This window comes from Megalobrama amblycephala, linkage group LG17 (assembly GCF_018812025.1).
Source record: "Megalobrama amblycephala isolate DHTTF-2021 linkage group LG17, ASM1881202v1, whole genome shotgun sequence".
Lineage (NCBI taxonomy): Eukaryota > Metazoa > Chordata > Actinopteri > Cypriniformes > Xenocyprididae > Megalobrama > Megalobrama amblycephala.
In genome coordinates, this window is record NC_063060.1 from 25,645,590 (window position 1) to 25,672,631 (window position 27,042).

The 27,042-nt window shown below is 37.6% G+C and overlaps 1 protein-coding gene across 1 annotated transcript; it reads left to right on the forward strand.

Moving 5' to 3' along the window:
- Window positions 1–1,494: 1,494 nt before the first annotated feature.
- Window positions 1,495–21,983, forward strand: abhd3 (abhydrolase domain containing 3, phospholipase). Its single transcript, XM_048163404.1, has 9 exons — window positions 1,495–1,841; window positions 2,888–3,051; window positions 8,969–9,151; window positions 12,279–12,324; window positions 13,323–13,435; window positions 15,246–15,419; window positions 18,901–18,949; window positions 19,067–19,232; window positions 19,397–21,983. The coding sequence occupies exons 1-9, from the start codon at window positions 1,680–1,682 to the stop codon at window positions 19,576–19,578; spliced, it is 1,239 nt and encodes a 412-aa protein (XP_048019361.1). The 5' UTR covers window positions 1,495–1,679; the 3' UTR covers window positions 19,579–21,983.
- Window positions 21,984–27,042: the final 5,059 nt, after the last annotated feature.

A 27,042-nucleotide genomic window follows, 5' to 3' on the forward strand; every position in this document is an offset into this window, starting at 1 on the left:
ACTTAGGCTATATACGAACACTGCAGAGTGATAAAGACAATTCAGCTCAGCAGAAAAAAAGTAAAATAACCAGTAAAATTCAGCAGACAAGAAACTGCTGATTGCTGACTGAACGCTGTCGTCACTAGAGGGCGCCACTCTGCAGCTTCTCTGTCGATTTTCATTATGGGTTCTGCAAGGTAACCAGCCATCTTTACCGAGCAGCACACCAACTCTCTTTGAAATCTAAGTTATTTTTCACTATAATTAATAAAGTAACAAAAATAACATTTTATATTACTGCTTTCCTATCTCCTAAACAAGTCTGTTAAGTCCATAGACATGGTTCAGTCTGCTTATATAGACATAGCAGAAACTCGAGTGCGTGCAGACAAATGAGCAAAGTCAACCAGGACGACCAACGAACCAAAATGAGTAGGATGAATGGCTAATGCTGGAGTAGAGTTTAATAGTCCTGTACTGGGTCTGGTAAAAGGTCAACTGAAGGACACATAAGGGATGGCATCCGTGAATATTAATTAGGTTGGACTGACGTTGCTTAGTAACCTTCCTTGAGTGTCCACTCACGTAAGCTAATTAATATTCATGAGCAAGACCGCAGCACAGTATAGGTGCGTTCACGCGGCCTCGTAATTCCTGTAGTTACGAGATTCTAGCTTGTAAAATGCGTTCACGTCCTCGTAGAGATCGTAATTACAGCTTGTAAGCTGGGAGTTTTCTGAAAGCTCCCACATGTACCACGTGGCCGCTGTACCACCTGACCGCTGTAGATTCATTTAGGCGTTGATAGTGATGCCATGGAAACGCTTAATTCCCAGTCAAAGGACGTGAACAGCTCCGAATATAACGTCACGTGTTGCCATTTCAAGATACCGGTAAATACGAGGTGACGTGAAGGCAGCTTAAGATTCGTACATTCAGTTTCTTGATGAAATGTGTACATTTGAGAACTTCACCGTTCAAATCCTCATGTATCAGAGCCTGCTCCCTAAAAAGGCAATAGGAAATTCATCATATACAGGCTCTGTCTTAGTAATAATTACTCTGAAACTTCTTTACATTTATTTTGGCATTGCATTGACTTAGCTATTTGTTGGTAAATCCACATCTATTTCTTAATGTGGTGTGAAAATGTACTGTTTGGCTTCACAAATTATCCTTAGGTACATAAGAAAAAAAAATGTTTATATCAAATATGTACCAAATATTGGATACATTACATACACATGAATGTAAAATTAGCCCACATTTATATTTTAGTGTAAGACCAGACAGCTTTAGACCATATTAGAGACTGGTTAAATAAAACAACAACATTTTTTATAATGTTGTATGATAATTGGCACAAAAAAACAACAACATAGTTTCATATAGCCTACAGATGACGTCTTCGACCACTTTACATCCACTGTGTGACTTTAAATGGACACTGAAGCAGTCCAATCATACCAAGAAGAGGAAATGCCGAGTCGTAAGCTCCGCCCTCTTCGACTTCCTTCTGTTTCCCTTCTACCGGGCTGCATTTCTCTGGGTAGCAGCACTGACTTGCTTCGCAGAGCGCCACCCATCTCCCGTATTTAAAGTCCTGTCTCCGCTCACCTTTGCATTTGGAAGCGCATCCTTTCATTCAGCAGCAGCTCAAGCATCTCAGTGGCCGGAACCGTGGGATTTACAGGGCAATGATCTCACCGGAGCTTAATTTTAATTTATTTACGAGTGACCTTTCACTTTACCTCAAAAACCAAGTTAAAGTCGGGCTATTTGGCTCTGGGGTTGGACTATCAGTAGTGCTCGGATTCGGCGCCGCTTATGCCTGCTACTACCTGCTCTCTGTTGCCAAGGTAAGGTGACTGTACATTCGGAGTCTTATAGCGTTCACATTCATTTATAAATGAATGGCCTGATTCGGATGCTCGTGCACGTGATTGGGTCATACTTGCAGCGGTTGACAGGGCCAATCAGTGCCCGAGAAATGCTGACTAATGATGTCATAATGCAAGGTGCTGTATGACGTCATTTTAGCCCTGTCAGTATTCTCTTCACTCAATCCGCATGATGTAGTCCTATACGCGTGCATAGCGTATATTAGTGTCATAATGCGCCTTAAAATATGCATTAAAGCTTAAATCTTTCAAAGAGCCCGTGTTTACTTTCTCGTCGGCATTTTGAAACATGCACAGCCACAGCGAGGGATGAATATTGCCATAAAAGCATCCTTCCCCATTTCTGCAATAGCAAAATATAGGGAAATAAGTTTTGAGGTGTGGTGGTTTTGTGGTAACGTTGTATAATATGTTAAATAGCCTAATAATATAATCCACTAGTGTTGTAATTTTCAAAACACTGATTAAATATTATTAAATATCAAATAATGAGGAACGATCAAACATTTAGAAGGATAAAAATGTCAATTGTTCAGCATGTTCAGTTCTCTAATCAAAGTCCTTTGTAAATAAACAGATTTTTTAATCAAATGTATCTGAATGTGTCTGAAAAAATACATAATGTCAATTTTGCAAACTAAAATGTATTTAAAAAAAACTATTAATAAACTATTAATAGGGTTTATTGTGCTAAAGTGTCTTGGAGTTTGATTTTTTTGTATTATTTGTACATATCACAATTTTATTATATTTATTTTATAATAACAATACAAAACTGTTATATTTATCTTATAAAATTGTAATATAAATATGTATTGTATAAAATGATTATAATCATAATTGTTATTATACATATACTAAAAAGTAGTTCTCCAAAGGCATTATGTGTCAGGATTAAAATTTGGATTAAAAATAAAGTAATTACTAGTTATATATTTTAAATGTATACTAGATTTAATTCCGAGATAAAAAAAAAATCAACCCCTTTGCTCTTTGTTTTGCAGAAACCCATTCTGATAGCCGGAGGGAAGAAGTTTCATCAATTCCTCCGAGACCAATGCCCGGTGGTCTCAGAGACGTACTACCCCACGTTCTGGTGCTGGGAGAGTCGAGTTCAAACGCTGCTCAGACCCTTTGTGACCGCGAAGCCTTGGGTCAGCTACAGAAAGTGAGCACATTTCCCTCACAGTCAAAATGTATTTCATGTTGTGAATGTGGCTGGATGACTGGTCAACTCTACATGAGTTCTAAGAAATGGACAATTCTTGGTAATGGATGATAAGTACTCTGGGATCTTACAGCCATTTTGAAGACTTGATTACAGAGGAAGTAGTTCTGAAGTGTTTAGGTTTAGATCTTTAAACCACCTCCTGGTTTAGACAGGAAATGAAGATTTGCACTGAACTTTGGTGATTGAAATTCAGTGCAGGTTTCACATTTATGCTGAAGTTGCCACTGTTTCTCCACTTGAAGATATGTTTTGCCTTCTTTTACATATACGAGTGTCCTTGGTTGATGATCAGAGATTCATTTCATTGATTGTCTGATGCAGTACAAGAGTAGCTCTTATGTTCAGAGTATGCCTGTTCTCAGCGATGTAAAGTGAGAAAGAGAGTGTATATTAACTTTCCTGTTCTGATGATTGCATATAATAAGCATGCTTTGGTTGCACATTATTTAAATAAAATGACTGCAGAGGGTTATATTTCACCCCATAATCAAAAGATAAAAAGAAATTCTATTTGATGTAAATAAATCACATTTTTATTACCATTACAGTGCATTCAGTAAGTAAATTAATAGTACTTAATCATATTTTAAAATCATGCACACTCACATGAGACTCCAGACATATCAGGAGCCTAATAAATCTGTTAAGTTTAGATCACATGACAACTGAATACTATTAGCTTTATCCATGTGATCATCCTATTATATGCATCTTTCAGCTGTGAAATAAATTAATCCTGTCTGACTACAAATAAAGCCCAAGATGGCTGCTGTACTTAAATGTATAATAACACTGTAACAAGGGCACCTAAACATAAAGTGTATCAAAAATGTCTAACTTTTATATTTAGATTTTGGAGTGAAATATAATCCAAACAGTTTTTTTTGTGAGATTCACACTATTAGATTTAGATACATTTGTATGATTGAAGCATCTCAGATATGTTGAACTACTCAACGCTTGCTTAAATTCAGTTTGTTGGTGAAATGGTGTTTTGATTGCGGCATGTTTATGGTATGGTAGAATTTATTTAATCATTAATTGATTCAGTTGCTGCAGTATATTGCACCAATTTAGTGGCTAAATCAGCCGCTCTGCATTTCTGTTCAGCGTTTAGAGAAGACGCATGCTTGCACGAACAATAGCTTCCAGTGTTCTGTTCGAGTCGTCACCTGAAATGCTTTTAACGGGATTGGAATCGATAGCTAATCCGATGCCTCCGTCTCAATATGCGGCTGGCGTGAGAGTCGCACATGTGTTAGAGTGAGCAAATCTGCTTACGGATCCTGCTGTTTGTATGGAATGATCGAGGGCAGGGTGTTTTAAGTCAAGGGCGTCTGAGTTTGACCGTCCCAGCAGCTGCGCATTCCCATTAGGAAGGAAGGGTCAAGGGTGTGATGCGTGCTGGGACACACTGAATGCTCTTGTGTGTGATATCATCTGCTGAAGTCCATTGGCGTTTCTGACACCACTGACAAGCTTCAATGCCATGCAGTCAGGTGTGAAATTGGAGCTTCTGTTTTGGAAACACAATGTCCTGGGAATACAGACCTAAATGGGATATAGCACCAGTGATATTTGAGGATTATATTCAGATTTATTGTCTAAATAAAGGAATTTGACTTTAAAGAGGCCATATTATGCTGTTTTACAAAGTCTTGGTTTTTAGGGTCTACTAGAACAGGGATTCATGCTTGAATGTTCAAAAAACGCATTATTGTTCACATATTTTACATTGTTTCAGTACCTCTCTTCCCATTCTGTCAGTAACGCTCTGTTTAGTTCCTGTCTCTATGAAGCCCCTCCTTCCGAAAAGCGTAATGTGCTCTGATTGGTCGGCTGGACGAGTGTGTTGTGATTGGTCAACCACTTCAAGCGTGTTTGCGGAGATGACACGCCCCTTACCATAACCGTGAGTTTCAGCTTCTCAGGTGGAAACACTAACAATGGCGTCAGTTTTGCTATATCAATTCGATAGATTCGGGGTGGAAAAAAACAGCATCTCTAGGACATTAGGGAAGGAATTATATATATGAGGAATATTGTGTAAATTCCTAGAAGCAAACGGAATGTCTACAATCAAGGCGTTTCAGGGAAACAGTGCTTACTGATATATAGAATAACTCCCTTTGGAGTGGATTTTGTGACTTTGCAGACCTTTTTCATGCTTGAACAGCAACATTACTCACTAAAGAAAGTTGTAAATGTAAAAAATCATAATAGGTCCTCTTTAATATAAGCTGCTGAATGTCCAGATAGCAGTTTTGACTAACGCAAAGTAGTTGTGTTTACAGTACAGTGCTTGCAATAGAAGTCTATGAGGCAAGGCTTTATTAAATGTTAAAATTCAGTATTTTTGAAGGTCAAGTCACATTTATTTATATATAGATACAATATAGATACAATTTATACAATACAGATTTTTTCAAAGCAGCTGCACAGTAATAAACAGGATAATAACAGTGTTAATGTTGCAAAATTCTTCAATTTTGAAACACAATTTCAGCTGTAAAGCAGAAGACAGTGTCATTCAGGGTTGAACAATTAATGAAAATAAAATCGAAATCATGATATGGCTTAGTGCAATTATCAGAACCCAAAGGCTGCAATTTAATTAAATTAATATATGCACTGTGTATCAGAGTGAAGCGCTGCACTGTGTTCATTTACAGCTCATAATTAAGACATAAATTAATATAAATTTTAGCATTGTAATTTTACAGTTGTACTGTAAAATCAAATAATTGTTATTTTTCTTAAATACACAATTTTTTATTTATATTTTTATTTATTACAATAGTCATATTTCTTATTTTGTTTAAGATTTTTATTTAATAATATTAAAAATCATCATAAAAATAATAATAATAATTATTATTATATAATTATCTTGATATATAACCACAAAATTTTTGGCCAAATTGTACAATTAATATCAGAAAAATTTTAAATTCCAAAAGTTTGTCATTGGGAAGCGCTTTGCCAGATTGGTCTCTCACTGTCTGGCATTTTGAAAGGTGGGATTTACATGTCTATAAAAAACTTTCCCACATTCAGAGTGAGGGCCGTTCTTGACGACACTGACTGCGGATAGACTTGGTCTAGAGTGCATTTTTAATGATCACTCTGAAATTACATACCAGCTTTACATGTCCGTCTCGTCTCCGAGAAAGCTGGTTTGAGCATAGAGCTGGCTCGTCTCGGCTGTAAGACAACACGAGAGCCCTTTGACACAGATTCTCTCCGCAGTGTCTCTGAGGAATCTGCCTCTTCCAGCAGAGTCTTGATGAGCAGATAAGGCCATATAAAACAACAGTAAAGACCATATAAGATGAGTCCATCCACTGTTAATACATTATTCATGAACAATATCAGGTGAATTTAGCAATATATATTTACTGTATATAAAGGACGACCTTCATAGAGCACACTTATTTTTTAAATAATTTTAAGTAAATATTTTGTCAAATAAGTCTTTGTTTAAAATCAGTAAATTTGTGTACATCTCATGCTGTCATTATATTAAAATGTAATATAGACTACCATGCAAAAGTTTGGGGTCGGTAAGATTTTTAAAATGTTTTTGAAAGAATCTTTAATGCTCACAAAGGCTGCATTTATTTGATAAAAAATACCGTAAAACATTAATATTGTCAAATATTATTAACATTTAAAAGAACTGTTTTCTATTTTTATACATTTTAAAATGTAATTTATTCCTGTGACGGCAAAGCTGAATTTTCTGTCAGGTGTGGGTCAAGAATTTTGAAGACTCAGGTGCAGAGATTTTTGAAGGGCTTTATTTAATAAAAAAACAAAAAAACAAAAAACAAAATACAACTTAAATCTCCCCAATTGGGGGGTGAGACACACAGTCCTAGGCATCAGGACTGGAGTAAGGCACGACAAACAGGCAAGGCTTCCATACGAGAAACACAGATGACGATCTGGCACAGGACAGAGAACAAAAGGAAGGAAAGGAGGGGTCACAAGGTAGAGCAGGAGGGGCAAATGAACCAATAATCAGGGCGGGGCCGAGACTAAAGACTGACAGAAGAGCACATGGCACACAGAAACAAACAAAAATCCATGTTCAAAATGCACATGACAAAACAAACACGACAAAAGCCATGTGCTCACACAAACTCACAGGACAGAAGAGCACATGGCAGACAAACACGCTCATCCTCCATGTGCCCAAACAGAAAACAAGACACAAGACAGACAGAAGTACACGGCACATGGATGTCAGGACCCTGACACCGAAACTGAACCAAGACTAGACCGAAGTGTCAGGATTCAGACACCATGCCCTGAACATGCGAGACACAGACATGATAGCGCACGGCTTAGAAAACCAACCCCAAAGCCGTACGCTTACACAAACACAAGACAAACACATAAGTGTCAGGATCCTGTCACCAAACTAAGAACAAGACCAATCAAGGTGACAGGACCTTAACATTTTCAGCATCATTACTCCAGTCTTCAGTGTCACATGATCCTTCGGAAGCCATTCTAATATGCGGATGTGCTACTCAAGGAACATTTCTTATTATCAATGTTGAAAACAGCTGTGCTGCTTAATATGTTTTTGTGGAAACCTTAAAATGTTTTCAGGATTTTTTGATGAATAGAAAGTTCAAAATAACTTTATTATTTATTTGAAATAGAAATCTTTTGTAACATTAAAAATGTATTTACTTGCTGAATAAAAGTATTAATTTCTTTAAAAATGTCTTTATCCAAAGCCACTTACAAATGCACTAACACATAAGCAATGTATCAGGTAAGCAATGTATCAATGTAAGGTTCCAACAATAATAGACCCATCATATATGGAATATAAATTAGGGATTGACCAGTGTGGGTTTTCCAATAACTGATGCTCATGCCAACAACAACATGAGCCATTGAAAACCTTTACTGTATTAGCCAAGCGCTAATGTAGAGGTTGGAGGCAAACTACCATCCAGCATGGGAAGTGATGTCAGCTCATAGCACAGGTGGGATGTGGCTAGTGCCAGACACCAGACTGACTTTGGCTTTGATAAATACAGTGACCATATCCAACTCTGGTCACCACTTCGATTCTAAATAACTAACAATTATGTAGTACATATTCATTATTGTGTAAAATATGATATGAAACGTGGTGTAATCATTGTGCTATTGTCATTTTTAGTATTATGTTTTATGTACAATCACTTTAGAAATTCACATTGCTCAAATTGCATCACATTGCCTAATAAATTGGAAATACAGTAATGCAAACATTAGAATTTCTATTTATTCTTTCTTTAATCAAACATTTTTTATTTATGGATAAATATACTAATACTTACTAATATATACTTTACTAATATATTTTGTTACAAAAACCAAATATACTATGCACTCAAACAGAGGTGAATAGATTGGTTTGTTTATTAGTTAGTTTTTTAGAATCTCAGGATCAGGAACGCCATAATAAAGAGGTTCAAAACCCAGATACAGGTTGTTTTACATGTTTAAGCATTTAAAATTTGTTTGCATTTTGAAAGCACAAACTGTTTTAAAGGCATTTAACGAACAATAGCACATTGTTTTGTATCCAATCCGGTTTCTTTCATGCTGTACATTTTTAGGAGTGGCTTAAGGGGCCACTGTGGTGTGATGTGGATTGCCATACTACCACTGTACTACCATGGTACTTTATTATGGTACTTTTGTTAGTTGAGTTACATCCCTGTAACAGTTTCACTCTTTGTACTATTTATGAGGACTTAAGCTAGTATTAACACACAATTCCACAGTTTCACTGAATGTTCCTCTGGCAAAATTAAGCTGCTTCTCTCTGTTCTGTGTCCGGCAGTGAGCTCATTAGAGCACCAGATGGAGGCCAGATCTCTCTGGATTGGTTTGACAATGATGACAGTGCGTCCTATCCGGACCAGTCCACGCGACCCACTGTGCTGCTTCTCCCGGGACTGACGGGCACAAGCCGCGAATCCTACATTCTACATATGGTACAGCAGAGCCGGGATCTGGGATACAGGTGAGAATATTCTATTATTCTATCATGTTTGCAGTTTCTATTACTGTACCCCTTCTCTTGAAAACTCATTTTTATAACTTATTGGGTCAAGAAGGAGTTGGAGTGTACAATATATTCCTCCTCCCCTACAGTAAAACACTTGCTCTGGTTGAAAGCGCTTAATTATTCTGTAAGGAATTATTCTGCCTGTCACATATTACACGTACCTTCAATAAGCCTGTGTGGGTAAATCTTTGCCCTCAAAATTCCAGATCGCATGGATTCCTATAGAAGGTGATAGTGGATTTAACCCACAAACAATGGTAAATGTGACCACACCATAAAGGCCCCAATATACCTCAAACAAAATCAAAGAACAAATTGGTGTGGCATCATTTAGAACAAAGTCAGGTAACCCTCGAATTTTCACCTTCTCCACTGGTCCCGTCCGTCTATCTGGATGCTCCGTCCTGTCCGGAAATCTTCCTCCTCCAATGCTCCCGCCCGTCTTACTGGTCCCATCTCCTCCTCTGGTTATGTCCAGTCCCCTGGATCCGTCGGCTCCACTGGTGTTGTCCTGCTCCTCGGCTCTGCCACCACCGCTAACTCAGTGCAGTTTGTCGCCATTGCCTCAGGTCTTCCCGATCACCAGCTTGGCACGAGGATGTGGATTCCTTGGCTTCTCCTCAAGCTTCCAGGTCCTTGTCTCCACTTCAGCCCGTCGGCTCTGGGCTCCCTCGAATCCATAGTGGTCCGTCAGCCCTATGACTCCTCCGGGCTCCCTCGTACCTCTTGCTCAGCCTCAGTTGCTCTGCCCTGCTATAGGCTTGAACCTCCATTTGACTTCTCCTTCCCTCCAGCTTCCCCCGTCATCCTCACTCCCTCCGTCCTCGTCCCGGTCTGCCGAGTCCTCCTCTCCATCTCATTCACGCGAGCCAGCAGATCCACCTTGGGCTTCCGGGCTGTGGATGTTGCCCTGGTCCGTCGGCCTCTCTGCTTCGCCAGTTTCTCCAAGCACCTTGGTTCCGCCTCTGTCAGTTGGTCCCTGGGTTCCACCTGGGCATTCAGGCAAAGCTCTACCCTGGCTCCTCCCGCCGTCTGCTTCACCGTGGTGTCTCTCTTCACCGAATCCTCCTCATTCCTATCCATCACCAGCTCTGCACCCTCCTCCAAAGCTCCCTCCCTCCACACTCAAAATATGAGTTACAGCGTGAGGACACAACTTCCGGGAGGGGAAGTACTGTGCCAGTTAAGGACTTATATTTTGATATTCTGTTCTGTTTCCTTTAGTTCCTGTTTGCTTGCTCTGTTTAGTTTCAGTTTCTGATTATATCCTTTGTTTGTTTCTGTGGTTAATTATTATCAGTTGTATTTCATGTATATTCAGATCCTGACTATCCCCTGCATACATACTCCCTGTTCTATTTAGTCCTTTGTCGGTTATTGTCTTATGCAGTGTGGATGTGTTACTCCTGTGTTCTGCATTAAAGTCTATTCAAAGAGAATTCTTAGTTTGTGCGTGTTGCCTACTACCCCAGAGCGTTACACATATACGAATTAAGCTAATTTCTTGGGCACATTCCCTTCATAATTTAAATTCATCAACTGCATCCTCAGTGGCTCAGATGCCGGGAGTTTATGGAGACCCTTATGTTTATTACTACATACAAAAACAGAACAGTTATAATGATGACGTAGCCCAGACTTTTATCACTAGCTGCTCTAGCGTGGCGGACTGTGTGCGGCGCCGGCTCGGTCAGGGCGGGATCTATGCTAATAGACCAGAGATTGTCAACAGTCATGGGTGTGGCTTGCTTGCTGTCACAGTAGGTAGAAAACTCTAACAGCTTGTTTCAGCAAAAATGCACTCTGCGTGAACTGACCCTTATGGTGTTTTTGCATCCTTTTTCATACATTTTTGTGAATTTTCAATTCTTTAAAGTACATATAGAATTGAACAGATGTGCGGTCACAGATATGCTTATATAGGCTATTTTACAGAGTCATCCTATCAGAATTTACCATTTTTGTTAACACACAGTTGCATTCACCTTCACATTCAACTTGAATTCTTACTGCACCCGTAGTGCACTTCAGAAGCATTATAAATTCCGTTTTCTGTGCACATTTTGTGCTGTAAGATTCAGAAAGGCTTTAATTGATGCTTTTGTAAGCTTTGCGGCACACCTGTGCTAGAACACGTGTAGCTGCAATGTAGATCAATGCATTATGCATGCTTTATAATACCCCTGTAACATCTTTGTCGGACTCCTACTTCTTAAGTTGCCACTCTATGTAGACAGAGAGAGAGTGTCAACAAAGAGCTGAGCTCTGTATTAAACCCTTCAGGGATGCAGAGTCGGGCAATTTCTCTCCTCTTGGGCATCTGTCTAGAACTCATTCTTCTAAAACTCGAGAGGCGTGAGGCCGTGGGGGTTACAGCAGCTCACTCAGCATCTTTCTTTGGCCTGTGTTCTCCGCTTAATGAATTGCAGCTTTGACCAGATTTGCAGCTTAGCTTAGACCAACTTTCCATGCCGCAGCAAAAAAAGGCCCACCCTCCGCTAAAGGTACACTAAGACGTAAGCAGTGACGTATGTTAGTATATGCAATCTTTTTTTGCAGTTGAACATATAAGCTTTGCATTTTAACCTCTTGCATTTTAACCTCTCCCTCATTTTGTTCCAAACCCGTAATACCCCCGTTCATCTTCGGAAACAAATTAAGATATTTTTGATGAAATCCATGAGCTTTCTGGCCTCCAATAAACTGCAATGTTTTTACCCCTTACAAGACCCAGAAACGTAGTAAAGACATCGTTAAAATAGTACATGTGACTACAGTGGTTCAACCTTAATTTTATGAAGCGAAGAGAATACTTTTTGTGTGCAAAAAAACAGACAAAAATATCTTTATTCAACAATTTCTTCTCTTCCATGTCAGTCTCCTATGTGGTTGGCGTAGTAAACACAGTGCAGAGCTTCCGGGTTCTACGTCAGAATGCCGGCTCAGTATTGGCCAGCTCCTGTGTCAGCATCACACGCATGCGTCATGCTGCTCACGTGTACTACTTCTTCTGTTCTGTTTCATTGTCCTGTGTTCCCTGTCAAATGGACTCTTTTTATGAATCCTCTCTTGTGTATTCCAGATGTGTGGTGTTCAATAACAGAGGTGTATCGGGTGAAAAGTTATTGGTAAGAATAATCTTTTTATCTCCTCTGCATTCTGTTCAATAAAAAATGACTTCAGCTTACCTTGTTCAATTTATCCAAAACCTTATGTCATGTTAAGGTTTGGCACAGGTTACACACACTGCTGTCACCATGAATATTAGCATATATATAATATGAGTCATTTAAATGAAAGTTATATAATATTTATTGTGAGAACAAACCCTGTAAACTAGACTCCTGATAAAATATTTCCTTTCCTTTGACTCATGATCCTTGTTGAAATTCAGATGATAATGTTTTTCAATGTGTATTTGCAATTAGGTGAGGCTTAAAATCCTTAAAACGTGTTGGGAATGTGTTCATAAAAACAACATCAGATGGATGTTGTCCCATGGAAATAATCTTGACCTCTGTACCTGACCCTTTTTGTTTTTTTTAGAAAAAAATAATGGTAAAAAACAAAACACAATATTATGTAATATTTTCCATGTGTAACACTTAAGGTGAATAAAAGCTTTTTTTTAATTAAATTAAAATATGATTAGCCAGAGACTCTCAAAACATCACAATAAACAAACAGTAAATCTCATTAATATGCTTTAATACCTTAATACTTCATATTTCACCTTACGATATCATACCTTAATGAAAACTGATTTGCCACTGAGTGCACTCATAATAAACCAATTATTGTATAGTATTCTGTGTCATAGTATAGCATATTCTGTTTTACATTATTTTAAATAAAATATCAAACTTTTTTCTGAGATTTCAGCAGATACTTTTAATTAAAATAAAATATTATTAAAATTGAAAAAAGTTCATATTTTAATATATTGACACATCAGTGCTTTGAGATAATGTTCATGCTCTGTATGAACCATATTCCTGCAATGAGGTTGTAAGATTCCATAAGTATAAATATGGATTGTGTGAGCTTTGGTGTTTGTGTGCTTCTCTAGTATAAGATGTGTGCCCTCTATTATGGGTTTTTATAACCTTTGTCCGCTGTGATCTAGACACCTAGGACTTATTGTGCAGCCAACACAGAGGATCTGGAGATGGTCATTGAGCATGTCCAGCGGACTATTGACAAAGCTCCGCTCATGGCGGCTGGGGTTTCTATGGGCGGGTGAGTTTAACACACACACTCTCGGGATTTCATCCTGCCCTAATATGGGAATTGATCACAGCTACTATGATCACACATTCCAGGACACTCTAGCTCTATTTCACTGATCCAAACTGTGTAATGCCTGTAATTAAATAGAAAGTTAGCATGGTGATGCCTATGTGAAATATAGTTTTGTTTAAAAGTTTGGGGTCTCTTATGCTCACCAAGGCTGCATTTATTTGATGAAAAATACAGTAAAAACAGTGATATTGTGAAATATTATTACAATTTCAAATTTCCTTTTTTATATATTTTATATAGATCTGTATTTGATATATCATGATCCTTCAGAAATCATTCAAATTGTCTAATTGTTTGCTTTGTTCCAATTACTCTTAGTTTGTACGTTCTTATTTCCTCTCTTTAGTTCCCGTTTCTTTGTTTCCTAGGTTCCTTTTGCTAGTTTGTCTAGATAGTAAGTGATTATCATCACCTGTGTCTTGTTTTAGTCTTTGTTTATTTGTGTAATTTAAAGTTTCCTTAGATCTGTGTTGCATACTGTCTTTGTGTTGGAATGCAAAACGGTTGCGTTTATACTTCCCTATTGTATCTTCTTTGTGGATTATCTTTGTTTTTATTTTGTTAAATAAAGTAATACTGCTGTTTACATGACAATGATGTACTAAAAACAGAAACGTTTTTCCTTTGCGTTTTTTGCGTAAATGTTGGCGACAATGTTGTCAAAGCGATCCCCATTCACACGGATCTGCGAAAATGACTAAAAATGACTGCCGATGTCACTTTGTAAAGAAACTTTAGTTTACACAGAGACGATAACGGTATTGTTTTCAAAAACTTGCACTTTGAAACCTGTTTTCAAAAGTTTGTGTTTATCAGGCCCTCAAAATGCCGTTGTTGTGTAAATTAACGGCCAAAATGCATAAAAAGTACAGACAGTGTTGTGTAAATAATATGCTGATTTGGTTCAAGAAACATTCCTTATTATTATCAATGTTGAAAACAGTTGTGCTGCTTAATATTTTTGTGAAAAACTTGGTAATGTTTGTTGTTTCTTCTATTTATTTTGAGCATCATTTGTATATGCCTGAACTATTAAATTATTTTTTGAGATGAACAAAATTAATGTTCTTCAATAATGTCATGCAAATGTGCCAAACGGAAAACAACAACTGAAGTATTGCTGTTTCAATAATAAGCATTATATAATAATATAAATTCCTAACTTATATTATAAAGTGTTCCCGCTTCATGATTTGTTCATGTATTTATTTCCCCGTCATGTGATGCAGATGAAATTTCAGCTCGCAGACTCCTCCACAGCTTCATTTCACCCTAGACTTCTAAGTAAAAGTTGAGTCAGCAGTATACTGCTCTAATCCTCTCCGTCTTACAGAAAGAAAAAGGTCAGCTTCACACAGCTTACGCCCAAAAATGTAGCAGCTATATACATGTGGGGGAGGGGGGTGTCACCATGATTTTGCCAAGAAAGACATGTTCCTGGATCAACATATTTTGTTGATCCTGGAACAACATTCCTGTCTGAAAATGTAGTCCTATTACTATCCCTACCCCTAAACCTAACCCTACCCATAACTTATCCCTAAAATCGGAGGGAAATGATAGGTGAATAGCCCCTTACTCTGGTTGACATAAACTGTAAACTTGTCCCTCATATCTGATTGGTTGATTGAAGATGTTGATCCAGGAACATGCTATACTTGGTGAAATCACGCTCACCGTGTGGGTGGTGGGTTGGAGAGTGCTGGTCTATCATGTCAGTAAAATCTCATATCTTGACACCCTGCAGGATGATGCTGGCAAACTACCTGGGTCGGAAAGGTTCTGAGGTGCGTCTGAAGGGTGTGGTGGTTTTCTCGGCAGGCTGGGATGTGTTTGAGTGCACGGCTTCGCTGGAGAAGCCCCTGGACCGCTTCCTCTTCAACTCCTACCTCACCAGCTGCCTGCAGGCATCCGTGGACCGGTCAGTGGGGTCAGGGGGGGATAAGCCCGGCTTAATTTACAGTAGTCTAGTGTGTGTATGTGTAGTGCCGTCACAGAGGCTGTTGTCCCTGATTGCCCCATTTTTGGTTCTGATCTCTTTTTGAGTGTTACCAAATGTGCCAAATAAGATTAAACTGAATTTGTTACGTATTTTGCTGAAGTACACAGAGTTTCAGAACAGGACTTTGCACATATGGGGATTATTTTACTTTAATTAACTCTTAATCAGCTTATCAGCAAAAAAAGTGCCATGGTGGTACCATGGTACAGTGATGGTGTTTGATATATACCATGGTACTACTAAATGACTATGAGCTGCAGAAAAGTTGCATTTTTCGAATTTGTTCATCTTTACCCTATCTCTTTATACAATCACTTTGAAACAATGCAATGCGCTCGACTTGACCTGCCATTTGCAATGTTATGGATTAACATGAATATCAACCACAAATTTGACATCTCTTTATACCAGCCACTGTGTGACAGATTGTAAGAAAAGTGAGGCATTTAAGAAGACTACATTTTTAGAGAAGCCCAGCATACTGTATGTCACCAGAGAGAAATCTGTTGTTTCACCTGAAGTTCCAGTTATGACCTTTTAAAGGGAACATATCATGAAAATCTGACTTTTTCCATGTTTAAGTGTTATAATCGGGTCCCCAGTGCATCTACCAACCCAGAAAACGTGAAAAAGGACAACCCAGAAACTTTGTTTTGGCAAGCCTTTCTCTGCAAGCATGTGAAAAAACGAGCCACTCAGATTTCACTCCCCTAGAGACATAGGAAGGGGATCTTATTGTAATATTACCGCTCCTTAATCGGCACGTTTTCACCCATGGAGCCGCCATTTTGTTTTTCGCAAGCGACAACAGTGTACCACTTCTATGTCATGGCAAAAGTTCGAGCAAAGCATGCTACCTGTTCTGTCGCTGGCTGCACAGAAGAGCAACTCAAGTATAATACTCGTGGAGTATAATACTCAAGTATAATACTCGTTCTCGTGGAGTCCGGTCTTGCCAGGCGACCTTGAAAGAACAAACTCAAAAGGACGCGAGGACACAGAACGCATCATTTGAGAATTGAGATGTGCTGCGATCTTGTTGCTCAACTGACCGTCCCAGCATATTATAAGTGGCTAATGCACAATAAATACAACATAACATCACAAACAATTGTCATAACCTATTAAAAGATTTCTTTCATATTATTATAGACATTGTTTTCATATAATTTTATATCTTTTTATTTCACCACATGTATTACATGCTTTGTCAATGTTACGATTATTTTTTATATTCCAATAACAATACTGCATACTTTCTTCAGGTTATCACTTTATTAAAATTAAGCAAAACAAATGGTTTACTTTCACGAGCCATCACGTATTTGCAAGCTTGTATCGGGAATCTCATAAGCGAGAACGAGAACTTTAAAGCTTACAGGCTTCTGTATGTCGACCGCCTGCAGCGTCTTCTGGGATTTTTAATGGTTCGATTCTCTCAAGTTTGCATTCAATGCATCCTCGATATCAAGAACACATCTGGGTACTTTCATGTGTCCTCTGTTCTTGCGTTCTTGAGTATTGGAACTGAACGGTTGATGATGACGTAGAGCAAGAACACAAGGACACAAGATCGCTAAAGAACGCATATTGAGAAACAGCCACTATTTTGAGTCTCGCTAGCTTGGATAGCCTGCAAGTTGACCCTGGCAAGCTCAATTGCTAAAAAAGGAGCGTTTTTTGGAAAAAAATATTAGACCATTCACAGCATTTGATAGCAATCATAAACGTTAGCCTGGTGTGTATGGCTCTGTTTGGCAAACAGGTACGCTATGTATAGTGGGCGTTTATTTATAAGGGTTTTTTTCACAAAAGATTAACACGACGACACATGCTAGTCGATGAGTTGAAATTTATATTCTAACCATTCAGAAACGTCCAGTTGCATTCTATAAGTTGTAACTTCTTCCTGAGTCTCTCCATCAGTGTCCAACTTCATTTGAACAATGTAAGGCTGGACAGTTACTGACATTTGTCATTTTGGCTGCATGAGATTCTCCAGCTTTGTTGTTGTTGAGCAACTGAAGCCTGAGATGTTAAAGCTCCGCCCTCTTTTGGAAAGTGGGCCGGGAGCTGCAGCTCATTTTCATTTTAAGGTGCCGTAGAGCGCGTTTTCAAAAGATGTAATATAAGTCTAAGGTATCCCCTGAATGTGTCTGTGAAGTTTCAGCTCAAAATACCTCATAGATTTTTTTTTTTATTCATTTTTTTAACTGCCTATTTTGGGGCATCATTAAATATGCTCTGATTCAGGCTGTGGCCCCTTTAAATCCTCACACTCCCCGCCCCCGGAGCTCGCAACTGCCTTAAACAGCATAAACAAAGTTCACACAGCTAATATAACCCTCAAAATGGATCTTTACAAAGTGTTGGTCATGCAGCATGTCTAATTGCGTAAATATAGTATTTATTTGGATGTTTACATTTGATTCTGAATGAGTTTGAGGCTATGCTCCGTGGCTAATGGGCTAAAGCTAACATTACACACTGTTGGAGAGATTTATTTAAGAATGAAGTTGGGTTTATGAATTATACAGACTGCAAGTGTTTAATAATGAAAATAACGACGGCTCTTGTCTCTGTGAATACAGTAATACACAATGGTAACTTTAACCACATTTAACAGTACATTAGCAACATGCTAACAAAACATTTAGAAAGACAATTTACAAATATCGCTAAAAATATCATGATATCATGAATCATGTCAGTTATTATTGCTCCATCTGCCATTGTCCTTGCTTGCTTACCTAGTCTGATGATTCAGCTGTGCACATCCAGACGTCCTGCCCTTGTGTAATGCTTTGAACATGAGCTGGCATATGCAAATATTGGGGGCGTACATATTAATGATCCCGACTGTTACGTAACAGTCGGTGTTATGTTGAAATTCGCCTGTTCTTCAGAGGTCTTTTAAACAAATCAAATTTACATAAGAAGGAGGAAACAATGGAGTTTGAGACTCACTGTATGTCATTTCCATGTACTGAACTCTTGTTATTCAACTATGCCAAGGTAAATTCAATTTTCCATTCTACGGCACCTTTAAAGGGACACACAAAAACGGCATGTTTTTGCTCACTCCCAAATAAGGGCAAATTTGACAAGCTATAATAAATGATCTTTGGGGTATTTTGTGCAGAAACTTCATTCTGGGGACACCAGAGACTTATATTACATCTTGTGAAAAGGGGCATAATAGGTCCCCTTTAATGTTACGAGGTCAAAATAATTTAAAAATGTAACATGCATGGATGAATCGTTAACAATAAATGAATTTACATTTCTCGCTGGCCTAAATTATAAAATGTCATAATTATGAAAGAATTATGGTATCTTTTCGTTATATGGAGATTATCCTAAAGCTGATTGTGACATTTTCCACTTTTCTTTTTTGCAGTCACAGAACCATTCTTGAGAAAAAATATGATATAGACCATGTGATGAAGGTGAGTCATTCATTCTGGTCTTAAACAATATTGTTTCACATTTTTGTCACATATTGTTAATATAATAGTATTATTCCTTGCTTGATCTGTGGTTCATTTTTATCATGCGTTTCACAGGCTAAAACAATCCGAGAGTTTGATGAACGTTTCACATCCGTCATGTTCGGTTATCCATCCAACGAAGACTACTATCGAGACGCTAGTCCCATTCACAAGATCAAGTCTGTGCAGGTGCCAATGCTTTGCCTCAACGCAGCTGATGACGTCTTTTCCCCAAATCATGGTGAGTCCACCATGGTTGCTTGAGAGATTTTAGCCCATTATAAAGTATGTTTTACTTATTTTTAAGAAAATCTGAGTGGTTGTGACATTTAAGTTTAGCGCTGAAGTGAATGAACCAGGCAGTTGAAAAGGTCATAACGTTATCCCATCCATGTTCTTCTTCAGCCATTCCAGTGGAGGCTGTGAAGCAGAACCCCAATGTGGCCCTCCTCATCACCTGTCACGGCGGCCATATTGGCTTCCTGGAGGGTCTGTGGCCACGGCAGAGCACCTACATGGACCGGGTTTTTCGGCAGTTCACCAAGGCCGTGTTTGAGAATGGCAGCAGTCTAAATGATCTCTACTGACCCTCCCTTTCCATTCCCTCTACAGCCATGAGCAAAAAAAAATCAGTATACATTTCCAAAATGAAGGGCACAGGTTCACTTGAAGGCCAGGATTGTTTTTTGTCAGTCTGTTCATTTATTTATTTCACTATTTTAGTAGTTTTTTAGCACATCTCTTTGAATTGCATTCATGGAACAGAACTTGCACATGTTCCATCTGTGTATCCGTCCATCCATGTGTGCACTTATTTGTTTCTTAATTGCATTCATATGTGACTTGCGTGTCTGTGTATGACTCTTAATCATGTATTGTTAAATCTCTGAACCACTCATTAGGTGATATTACTCAGCATTATTCCACATGAGGGTCAGAGTGTCCAAAAAACATGATTAATAGCCTCTTGAAACTTACAGGGACAATGTCACAAATAAATTTCGAGGTCAAATAAAAATAAAAATAAAAAAAAAGAGATTATAGGCTTGCATAAAGAAGATGAAGCCAAATTTACTAAGATTAATTTTCATTGTGACATGATTCTTGTGACAATTACCGTAATACAGTAATAACAATCATAAAATCACAATGAATTACCTAAAAACAGTACAATGATATATTACTTTGCAAATTCACATTACAATTTACATATAATATAATTTTTGCTTTTACAAAAATTTTTATGAGAGTTTATGAGATTATCATAGAAGTGGGTTAAACAGAAATTGTATTTATTTTATAAGCATGAATTGCTTGCTTAGAAGTCATTTTTAGATTAAAAATGATATAATAATATTAAAAATATCAAAATAGTTAAAACTAAGAATCTTGATTTATTTATTTATTTATTTTAAATTTTATTGCAAGATTAGCTAATCTCTGGGTACTTCATGGGGTAGAAATATTTTAAATATTTTAGGCCATTTTGGTTTTAAGACTGAAGGCCATTGAGAATTAGTTTGATTATACCTGGACATGTTGTTTATTGATGAGATTTTATCAAACTGCACTATTGTAGAAATGAATTTTGGAGAGCATATGTGCAGTTGTTATTCTAAGATTTTTTTTTTTTTTTACAGAGATTTTACCTAAACTATTCAAAATCAAGGACCTAAGTGAAGGAAAAAGATCACTGCACTGTCCAGCTGCACATTTACCTTTTTATGTAAACATGAAGGTTTATTTCAGTGGTTACCATAAATCAACCTACAACATGTCAGTGACCAGTTGACATTGACATGCTGCACCCAACGCCTTATCAGTTCAGTCCCTCACAGTGTTAAGGAAGGAAGATTAAGCTATTATTGTCTTTATAGTATGAATAAATTGAAGTGCGTAAGGCCAGTTGAAGTAGAGACTCATCTCCATGTATTTACAGAGGGTATATTTCCAATTCTTCACTAACTTGATGTTTCTTTAATGTATCTTAAATGTCTGTAGCTTTGTAGCCCTCAGGGACTAACCCCAATTCTGCTAATTTTGGTTGTGATTCCTGTTAGTTTGTGTTTTTTAAGGCAAGAAAAGATTGTATCATATCACAGTTTTTATTTTTCACAAGAATGTAACGCATGCACTTTTTTTCCTCATTCATTACTGTTATATTTGCCACTGACTAGCTCAACATTGTTTTGACTAGGAATGTGAAAATTGAACTACTTTTAGTCGAAGGCTACGAACCTCTGTAGCCCCATATGTTAAAGTGTGTTTTCTTGGACCGAACAGACGTGGCTTCAAGGATTCTGTAAAAGTGAAAATGACTTGAGCTACTGTTTGTCTAAACTAAAATATGCTTGCTTTGAATTTACTTCAGGCTCAAATGCCTCTTTATATGATGACGCCATTGAAATCCTACCAACAGCTCCTTAAATTATCTAAAAAAATTAGAGTGAAAATACATGTATATGTATGCTATTGCGATGGCAGCAATTTTTTTGAGGAAGCTCTTTATAAACTGTGCCCAAATATAATTGTACATAGGGATTTTGATGGAGGAATTATACTAGACGTTAGTTATTGAATCCTATGAAAACGCATGGCCCAGCCATGTGTTGAATATTGACCTTTGTCTGTTTTTATTACGGTGCTGCTTCATATTGCGCTTCTATCTGTCAGTGCTTTGGGGCCACATCTGCTCCTGTGGACTTTAAAATGCTTTCCTCTGTGCTTTCCGTCTATTTCTGAGTAGCATGTGTCACTGTTTTAAGTGTCTTGAATAACTGTACCAACATGCATCACATAACCTGTAGCACAACAGACATATTTTTCCATTAAGATGTATTTCCTTTTATAGATTTATAAAAGGATTGTGTATTTAACATGTGCAGCAATAAGATTTTAATACAATATATATGTCAGTGTAGAATAAATACATGCACATGTACTTGTATGGATTATAAGTGCATTTGTGGTCTTAAATAAATTATGGAATTTAGCTGTACAGTTTTTTCTTTCGAAATATATTAGTAATGTGGCAATTATTTAATTATAGCTTTTTGTACTGTAGTGTATTATCAATTATAATGATAATAATAATTAATATAATTTGATACAAAAATTATAATGAATGGCACTTACACAGCAAAATCCCCAGAGTTAAATCAACTCTGCTCAGATTACATAGGGTCCCTCTCTATATAGTGTTAAAGTAACATTGAAGCAGAGTTAAAGTTAGTGAGATAATTAAGTGATTAATTAAGTTATGATTGAGCATTAGTGATGAACACCTGCTGTTAACAAGCAGAATCACCGAAGAGAAACACTACAAATGACTTCCAGCCACAGTCTTAGATGAAATCAACTGAAGATAAAAGACATTAAATCTCTCAGGATCTGATTAAATGATTCTGATTAATGATTATTCAGCTGTTTGCCCACTTCAGGAAGTCAAACAAAGTTTTATACTGGAGTTAAAGGTGCCCAAGAATGCTTTTTCACAAGATGTAATATAAGTCTAGGGTGTCTCCTGAATGTGTCTGTGAAGTTTCAGCTCAAAATACCCCATAGTTTTTTTTTTTATTAATTTTTTTAACTGCCAATTTTGGGGCATCATTAACTATACACTGATTTTGGCAGCGCCGCCCCTTTAAATCGCGTGCTCCCTGCCACACGAGCTCTCGACTATATTACAGTGCATTTACAAAGTTCACACAGCTAATATAACCCTCAAATGGATCTTTACAAGATGTTCGTCATGCATGCTGTATGCATGCTTCGAATTATGTGAGTAAAGTATTTATTTTGATGTTTACGTTTGATTCTGTATGAGTTTGAGGCTATGCTCCGTGGCTAACGGCTAATTCTACACTGTTGGAGAGATTTATAAAGAATGAAGTTGTGTTTATGCATTATACAGACTGCACATGTTTAAAAATGAAAATAGCGACGGCTCTCTTGTCTCCGTGAATACAGTAAGAAACGATGGTAACTTTAACCACATTTAACAGTACATTAGCAACATGCTAATGAAACATTTAGAAAGACAATTTACAAATATCACTAAAAATATCATGCTATCATGGATCATGTCAGTTATTGTTGCTCCATCTGCCATTTTTCGCTGTTGTTCTTGCTGGCTGTGCACAGAACCAGACGTTAATACTGCCTTTCCTTGTCTAATGCCTTGAACATGGGCTGGCATATATGCAAATATTGGGGTCATACATATTAATGATCCCGACTGTTACGTAACAGTTGGTGTTATGTTGAGATCCGCGTGTTTTCCGGAAGTCTTTTAAACAAATGAGATTTATATAAGAAGGAGGAAGCAATGGGGTTTGAAACTCAGTGTATGTCTTTTCCATGTACTGAACTCTTGTTATTTAACTATGCCAATATAAATTCAATTTTTGATTCTAGGGCACCTTTAAGTTTTTAACTTAAATAGCATTTAGGTGAAAGGAAGGCAAAGGGAGTATATGGGAAAACAACGCTGGCCTGAGAAATAAAACTATGAAAAAATAAAAGACACAACAATAGTAGAACAATAATCAAACCAGTAGTCAAGGAATATTGAATGCCAGAGAAAATAAGTATGTCTTTATAGCAGACATGAAAACTGAAATAGAGAGGACTAATGACAGCAACATAGTGTGGCCCAGATCCGGTCCACATCTGATACATGTGGATTACATGCGGACCGGATGTGGGCCGGAACTGGGCTGAAACTATATGACCAGTGATCACAAAAGTATGATCACCTCATTTTTTGAGTCTGGATCTAGGCACAAATAGTAAGCCAAGATCACAAGATCTGAGTTCTGGAGGGAGTATATGGATGGAGCAAATTAGTCAGATACTGGGGAGCCAAATTGTTGAGGGCTTTGTAAACATACAGTTGAATTTTAAAATCAATCCTATATTTAACAGGAAGCCAGTGCAATGCAATTAAAATAGAAGTAACAGGCACATACTTGCAAGTCCCCATGAGGAGTCTGGCAGCTGCATTTCGCACTATCTGTAAATGGGAATGAGAGAGTTTCTAGCACAGTGTATTTCATACTGGGCAAGACAACCAAGGTAAAGGTCAACAACACAGCTCTCCTTAGGCCCCAATAGAATTATTTCAGTTTTATTTTCATTTAGGTTTAATATTACTTGAAAGCCAAAGCTTGAGTTCTTTTAAGCAGGCCAATAGTGGTCATTTTTATCATTATGCTTATTGGGAACATAGATTTGAGTATCATCAGCGTATAGGTGAAAGGACACTCTGTACTTATTAAAAATGGAAGCTAAAGGCAGCATACAGGGAAAACAAACACGGCCCGGGGATTGATCCCAGTGGCACTCCACAATTAAGAGAAGCTTCTGTTAGTCAAATAAGATAAGAACCACTGCAGTACCATCCCACGAAGGCCCACTGATATCTCCAAATGGGTCAGCAGGACCTCATGATCGACCAAATCAAACACAGAGCTCAGATCTAATAGGACTAAAGCCATAGATTTCCCAGAGTAGGTTTCAGTAAAAATATCTCTTGAGACGCTGATTCAGTATTGTGTAATGCTAATGCTTTAAAACCAGATTGAAACATTTCATGGATAGAATTTGCAGTCAAGTAAGACTGTAACTGAAACAGTACAACTAAAACAATAAAAGGTTAGAAATAGATTTGATCTGTCTAAAGAACAGAGGCAGGATAGTTGGCTTTAGGTGACTAACAATCTCCTTACATAAGACCAAATCAACAGACTCGAACTATGAACAAATGTATGAACATAGTGGAACATCGCGCAAAGTGTATAGCCTACTGAATTAGACATCTGAGATCTAAAAGTTGAAATCGGATATGGTTTCACTTTCCATTATGGGTAACATAGCTCTTTTGAATGAATACATATATGTCACTCTTATTTCCAATACAAGAGTTTACAGACGGTATGAGATGTAAATAGTGACTGCATTATGGAGAATGATAAGAATTTTACTTTTACTTTTAATAAGCATGATTGGCCAGCTTCAAGAGAAGCCGATAGCCAGGCAAGAGACAGGCGGCCATACTGGGTGGCGACGTCACTACGTATATAACTGGACCTGTTCCTTGACGTTCTTAGAACAGTTCGGCCACAATTTGTTGACTGCATCAGTCAACACATGCTGTAGAAAAGTATTTAAAAATCATCACAAATATGCCATCTGAACAGCTGTGAGCATGACATGATCTAAATTCCTGCTGATAAACTTTGATTCCATGCGTTTGATACAGACATTGTTTGGAAGAACTTTGACCTACATTCCTTACCAAGTTCTTTTCTGTTTAAAATCTCATCCAGAGAAGGCAGACTGATAAGCTCATGACTGTGGCTAAAGCAAATCTAGCAGTCTTCTAAATTATAATTTCATTATAAACATTCAGCCAGATGGGGACATGTTCTTGTACCATCGTATTACAATGGTATTCTTTGAATTACTTTGTATAAATACTATGGTACATAATCATGTAAACCATTATGTTAAAGGGATAGTTCACCCAAAAATGAAAATTGGATGTTTATCTGCTTACCCCCAGGGCATCCAAGATGTAAGTGACTTTGTTTCTTCAGTAGAACACAAATGATGATTTTTAACTCCAACCGTTGCCCTCTGTCAGCCGTATAATGTGGGTCAATGGGAACTTCTTTTACAAGAGTAAATAAAACTTGCTTAGACAAGTCCAAATTAAACCCTGCGGCTCATGACGACACATTGATGTCCTAAGACACGAAACAATCGGTTTGTGTGAGAAACCGAACAGTATTTATATAATTTTTTTACCTCTAAAACACCACTATGTCCAACTGCGTTCAGCATTCGCATGGTGATGTCTGATCGCGCTCTGACAACGGCAGTGATGTCTCGCGCATATACTTCAATGAGTGCTAGACATCACTGCCGCTGTCAGAGCCCGATCAGACCTCACTAAACGAGTGCTGAACACAGTTGGACATAGTGGTGTTTTAGAGGTTAAAAATGTTATAAATACTGTCATCTACATCTTGGATGTGCTGGGGGTAAACAGATAAACATCCAATTTTTATTTTTGGGTGAACTATCCCTTTAAAGTACCATGGTATTATCATCTGATATCATTACTGATATCATAGTCTGTTATTGTACTTTTTTGTAATTATCTCCAATTCTTTTGGCTTCTACATTTACTTTTACTGCATAATATTAAACCTTTTATTATCAGCCAGTATGTCTGTGTCTAACAGAGCATACAGGGAGTGCAGAATTATTAGGCAAGTTGATTTTCTGATCATATTTTTTTCCCAAGCACATTTTACCAATTCCAATCCACATCAATCTTAATAACTACTATTAATATTGTTTTTAATCATTTATAAGTGATATATAATTGTTCATGAAGGCTGGAAATGAAAAATGCCTTATATTCAGGTGTGCAGAATTATTAGGCAAGTTTTCTTTTACAGGCAAAATGAGCCAAAAAAGAGATTTAACTCAGACTGAAAAGTCAAAAATTATTAAATACTCATGAGAAGGACGCAATACTAATGCAATACTAGAAATTGCACAGTTAAAGCATGACCAAGGGACAGCAAAATGCTCATTGGGTCAGCGGGGTCAGACAAAAACAGGTGGAAAAGAAAAGACACATGTTAACTGCAAAAGATTGAAGAATTAAGGTGAAGAATTAAGTGTGAAACCATCAGGAACCCTTTAGTCTCCAGCGCCACCATTTTCCAGAGCTGCAACCTACCTGGAGTCTCCAGAAGTGCAAGGTGTTAGGATCTCAGAGACTTAGGTTAGCTAAAGAATCCTAAAAAATGACCCGCACTTGATAAGAATCACAAGCTGAAGTGTTATAAAATACATGAAGACTGGGTTTTAATAGGGCTTATAGACAGACAGCTTGAGAATGACTCCTGATGGACCAGCACCACATCCTCTTGTACCACTGTTTGAAGAATTTATCCAGAATCTGGCAGTAAGGTGTTTGAGTTCACTTTTAGTCCATCTCTTATCCTGAAATGTCTGTCTTGCAGAGATGGACT